Raw genomic sequence first — 5161 nt, 5'->3', positions numbered from 1 at the left:
CCCATTTTCCTCTTCTTTCTTAAAATAATATCATTTTTAAAATGTAAGGATGGATGAATTTTTACCCGATTATTCAAAGGTGTTATTGTTGATGGATTTACACTGTGACTAAATAAATTGAGCCATACAATGTCTTAGTGGCCGTCAATGATCCATGTGCATTCTCAGCTTTATTTCAACCCTGATGCTAACAGAGATAAAATATTTCACTCTGGATGGAAATACAGATGGACAGACCAACTGACATGACCAATTACTATTATGATTATGATAGATATGAAACATTACTTTATCTCCTAAGGAGTGCAGAAATCAGCTCTCTACTGCAAGATTTTATGTCTGCAAATTCTGATCAGTTTGGGGGGAAAAAAATCTGTGCATGTTTTTTTTTGCACATTTTTCTTAGAATTCGGTTTTATTTTTAGAATATTTTGTGTTTTCTTTTTTATTATATTTATAAATTACCCCATAAATATTTTTTTCTTTCTAAATTTAGCTGTAAAGCTGTTAGAAATGTCAGGAGCATGGTCTGTCCTTTCTAACCAATAGTTGAAAATGCAAATTAATACAATACAAAATTTAACTTTTCTTTTTGGTTGTTTTCTTTTTCTTTTTTTTTTTCCTTTCTGACTTTAAGTTTACATTTCTTTACTTAACAAGTGGCTCCACCAGACAAAACAGTAATAAATGAGGCACATTTACCGCCATTTCTAGACTATAAATTAATTATCGATTAATTGATTTTAATCAGTTAATTTCCTAATGATAATGATAATCAATTAATGATTAAATATAATATACTAGTTACGATTATAAAAATTTGTGCAGATTTGACGCGAGCAGGTTTTCTTACCGTCAAGAGGAACTGTAGGAGACAAAGCAGCTCGGTGTTTGCAGGTGAAATTTCACTGGATGCTTCGGTGCTTAGACTGATTTCTCTGCCTTGTCTTTTTCTCTATATATATGTCCACTGTCTTGTTTCCTCCCCAGCAGAGTTAAGAAATTCTCACAGATTCTTGTGACCTTTTGTCTTCCCAAACTGGCTTCTGTCACGGAACATTCCAGCATCTAAATACTCTGCAATTAAGTGACAGCTACTGATGCAGAATGTGGTCACAGCTTGACAATGTTGGGTGTCAAACTTATCAATGCCTGACAACTGCCATTATAAGATACATTGCACTTTGAATGAGCACAATGACATATTAAGCTGACTTATTTAGCATGTGTAATTTAATGAAAATGTTAAAAAAAAAAAAACATATTGTACAACATAGGTAATACAGTTTGAGTTTAGGGTCCATTACTCATCACTTCTATGGTCTTGAATAGAGAGTCTGTGATATGTCTATATTTAGATTTCAAATACATATCCCGTGTGAGTGAAGTATAACTGGTCGGACATGGTGCGCTAAAAAAAAACAAAAGAAAAACATCCTAAGCTTAAAATGTTCAGTTCAAACCAAAAGAGATCTGGTCTGGAATGTAACAGGGCAAGAAAGAGTTTGACAGTTCTATTCTAAGTCTCGTCACAAACGAGTTTTACCTCCAGGGAAAAACATGTTAAGTCAAGGTGCGGCAAACTGAGCCCCAAAAAATAGTTTTCAAGCACTTTAGAAAGTTACATCACATCATGTCACATGAGGTCCCTTGCAGGCAAAAGTGCAGACACACAAACACACGTGAACTCCCGATTCCATTCATGATGCAATAACAAAACAGTATTTGCATGGGTGCATTCAGGTACTTTTTACTCAGTCGGATTACTCACGAAACTCAAGATTCCAAGGTAAATGATCTTAACAAAACATTATTAGTTTGTCAGATCTCAAGAGTTTGATTCAAAACTCAAAAGTCTAGAAGGCAGTTGCCTTGAAATTATGAGTTTTCTCAACTTCTTTCTTTTTGTGCAGTGTAGTCTTTTAGCTGGGCCACACAGCCAGGGATTTCTTACAAGACTTAAATATATTATACTTATACTATACTATACTATACTATACTATACTATACTATACTATACTATACCTAATGTATATCCCTTATTATATTGTGTATTTGACATGTATTACCGATATTTGCACCATGTCAACACAGAATACCCAGACACATGCATCAAAAGACTGTGTTGCACGCTGAGTGCCTACATTACAGTAAAATCCAGACTCTGCCTATTTTAAAGCTACTACAAGAAATGTTCATATTTTCTTGATTTTAGTGGCCCCTGTGGACTGCAGTATTTCTACAATTATAACCATAAAATATAGTGTCAATTATAAAATTATCCAAATAAAAATTTCCACCTGCTTTTTATTAACTTGCTAACATACTTCTCACAGTAACTTTGCCTGGGAAAATGTAAACACAAGCATGTTTCATCCAGTTTCAAGAATCTAAGCCGTAGACAGCCAAGAACAACTGTACAGAAATACCAAATGTTCACGCAGATGATTGTGTTTGCTTTTGCTTTTGTAGTTCATATAGAGGCATAGTAAGTAAGTAAGACTGTTTCATAACTATTTAAAAACTCCTTGTAGTAAGTTTAAATAGCATAAAATAAAAATGAGTGAATCTGGTTACTCCTGGACGTCTGCAGATGACTAAACACTGATCAATATGACAAAAAAAAATAAGAGCATAAGAAGAAGACAACACATAATCACACTTTTCTCCAGACTTTTGGATTTGTGAATTAAGCGACATCAATAAACATTTAATAACCCCTCATTCCTTCCTCACAGAAAACATGTCGTGTCAGTGCCAGCACAGCCTCTACAGTATGCTGGCCTCACAGGAGTCAGGCTGAAGTATTTTAAATGTTACAATGAGCTTAACAGATTTTAGAAACCAGGGATAACAAAAAGCATAGATCACCGGGTTTAGACAGGAGTTAAAATAGTACAGCCAGTTCTCTAATGGCACAGAAGTAATGCTAAACAGGGTGTTCTGGCCTACAAGAGAGGAACAGTAATACGGGCAAAGGCATGTCAGAAACACAACAACAACAATGCCAAGAGTCCTGGCTGCTTTCAACTCTGATTTTTTAACAGGTGCAGTTTCTGAACTCTGAAGGGTGACAGCTGTGATGTGGGACCTCATGGCACGAGCATGGGTCACAGCCACCACAAATACTCTCATATACAGAACTATGATGAGAATGACAGGACTAATAAAGGTCAAAATAAGGTCAGCAACTCCTGCAATGTAGTTAATAACAACTACACACTGTCCAGAGCAGGAATTATACCTGCCTGGTTGTTTCAAATTATCCTTCATGATGAGAGTGTTGTACACAGCAGAGCAGAACCAGCAAATGCAGATACATATTATAACTCCCCTCACAGTGATTTTGTTGGGGTAATGCAGAGGGTCACAAATGGCTACATAGCGGTCAACAGCTATGAGCACCATGGTTCCTACTGAGGCAGACGTAGTAATGAAGTCCAAAAAACAAAACAAAGCACACATAATGTTCCCGAGAACCCAGCAGCCGTCTATGAGGAGAATCTGAAAGGACATCAGGAGGCCCACGAAGAAATCTGAGACAGCCAGGGAGAGGAGGAGGAGGTTGGTGGGGGTGTGGAGCTGCCTGGATTAAAACAGGGGCATTATATTTATTATTGTTTCAGAATCAGTTGCAATTCCAATATACTAACAGACATAATCCATTAATGAAATATAAAAGTTTAAAATCATAAATTGACACATCTGCCAGATCTGAGAATCTAATTTCTGCATGTCTATCACATCCACAAATCAGTTAAATAATTTGCTACTTGAAGTGGGAGATGGAGATGATGACCAGCAGGTTAAGTGTCGCAGTGACCAGAGAGATGAAGGACAGAAGAATGTAAATAAGCACAGCCTCAGTATGTGGGCGCCATGGCTTCCTACAGGAGGTGTTGATGAGTTGTGGAAAGCAGAGTTCACTTTCCTCCAGCATCTCCATCATCAGAGAAAAAGGATGAGGGTGGAGGCTGCTGAGCTCTGGCAGCTTTGTGACCAAACCTCTCTATCATACAGCTGATTTATCTCTTCTCCTTCATCTCATCATCCTTTTTTTTTACCCACTACAGCTATTTTTTCTTTCTGCATGACTGAAGTCCCTCCTCCTCCACAGTGCCCAGATGTAAGAATTCTTTCTACCCATTAGCAAAATGCGCACTTACATCAAGTCTCTGCACACTGTCAAAACTACATGTTGATGGGAAATTGGCGTCCTCATGACAATGTGTGTGTTGCAACCATGAAGCACTGTTTTCAACTCAAGTTGTTGTTTAGCAAGTCACAAGTGGGTGTCATGTCATTGCATTTAAGTCCTAAGTCAAGTTACAATTCAAGAGTGGTAAGTCCCAAGTCAAGTCCTGAGTCGAGAATGACAAGACAGACATCGAGTCAGGTCAAGTTCCAAGTCTTGAAATTTGAGTTTTGAGAACGAAACAATCATAATGCACCCTTCACTAGATGTAATGTCATTTTGATAACAGAACATCAGCTTATCTTTGTGCGACTTAAAATGTGAAACGACGTTTGAAGTTGTTGGGTCCCCATCTATAACTTACAACAATGCATACCGCATACTGCATACTACTACTTTTTTGTGGACCACTGCATAGTTTTTGTAAACATTGCTTTGGAATAATTTTTCCAACTCGAGCACAACAACCTATCATTAGTTTATTATGCAACTTTTTTGGATACTGTCAGACTGGTTTAAACAAAGAAGAACTGGTAAAGTAAGTGTTGACTTACTGAGAATGAGAAGCAGTAATTGAATGATTTTTAAATAGTAGACTTTTTTTTATTTTTGGGGTTGGTGGAAGGTAGCAGAGCCCCAAAGTTCATGGTTCAGAGGCCCTGGTAGTTTCTAACATTCCCTAATCTCTAACATTCAGGAAGAGGAGACTCGGGGGCAGCACTATTGAGTTACTATAATGTTCTGTTAGTTGCTGTGAAGACAGTTTTTAGTGCACATTAATAATTTCTTTTGTGAATTAATAATAATGCATTTATGTGTAAAATCAACTTCCATATACGGTCATTGAAAATTTTTCAACTTAGAAATTTGCCCTGGGGAGTAGTAGAACAATCTATAAATCCTTTTTGGGCAATTATTTTTATTCTTGTAATGACATCTTTCCCGTTTTATATCAACTCACACAGG

The 5161-nt window shown here is 36.8% G+C and overlaps 1 protein-coding gene and 1 long non-coding RNA gene across 4 annotated transcripts in view; both read right to left on the bottom strand.

Annotated features, from left to right (window-relative positions):
• Positions 1-5161, bottom strand: part of LOC146322551 (uncharacterized) — a 155187-nt gene that overhangs the window by 26312 nt on the left and 123714 nt on the right. The window lies entirely within an intron of this gene.
• LOC146322571 (trace amine-associated receptor 13c-like) lies at positions 2770-4028 on the bottom strand. Of its 3 annotated transcripts, none has more exons than XM_084724589.1 (2): positions 3774-4028; positions 2770-3586 (listed from the first exon to the last, which is right to left on the bottom strand). In XM_084724589.1, the coding sequence occupies exons 1-2, from the start codon at positions 3947-3949 to the stop codon at positions 2770-2772; spliced, it is 993 nt and encodes a 330-aa protein (XP_084580715.1). In that variant the 5' UTR covers positions 3950-4028. The 3 variants fall into 3 exon arrangements, with proteins under 3 accessions (XP_084580715.1, XP_084580714.1, XP_084580716.1); XM_084724588.1 differs by having other exon boundaries at positions 3879-3949; XM_084724590.1 differs by having other exon boundaries at positions 3885-3946.

The sequence above is a fragment of the Lutjanus erythropterus genome, chromosome 8 (genome assembly GCF_056507025.1).
Source record: "Lutjanus erythropterus isolate fLutEry1 chromosome 8, fLutEry1.hap2, whole genome shotgun sequence".
Lineage (NCBI taxonomy): Eukaryota > Metazoa > Chordata > Actinopteri > Lutjaniformes > Lutjanidae > Lutjanus > Lutjanus erythropterus.
This window is presented reverse-complemented; position numbering and strand designations above follow the sequence as displayed.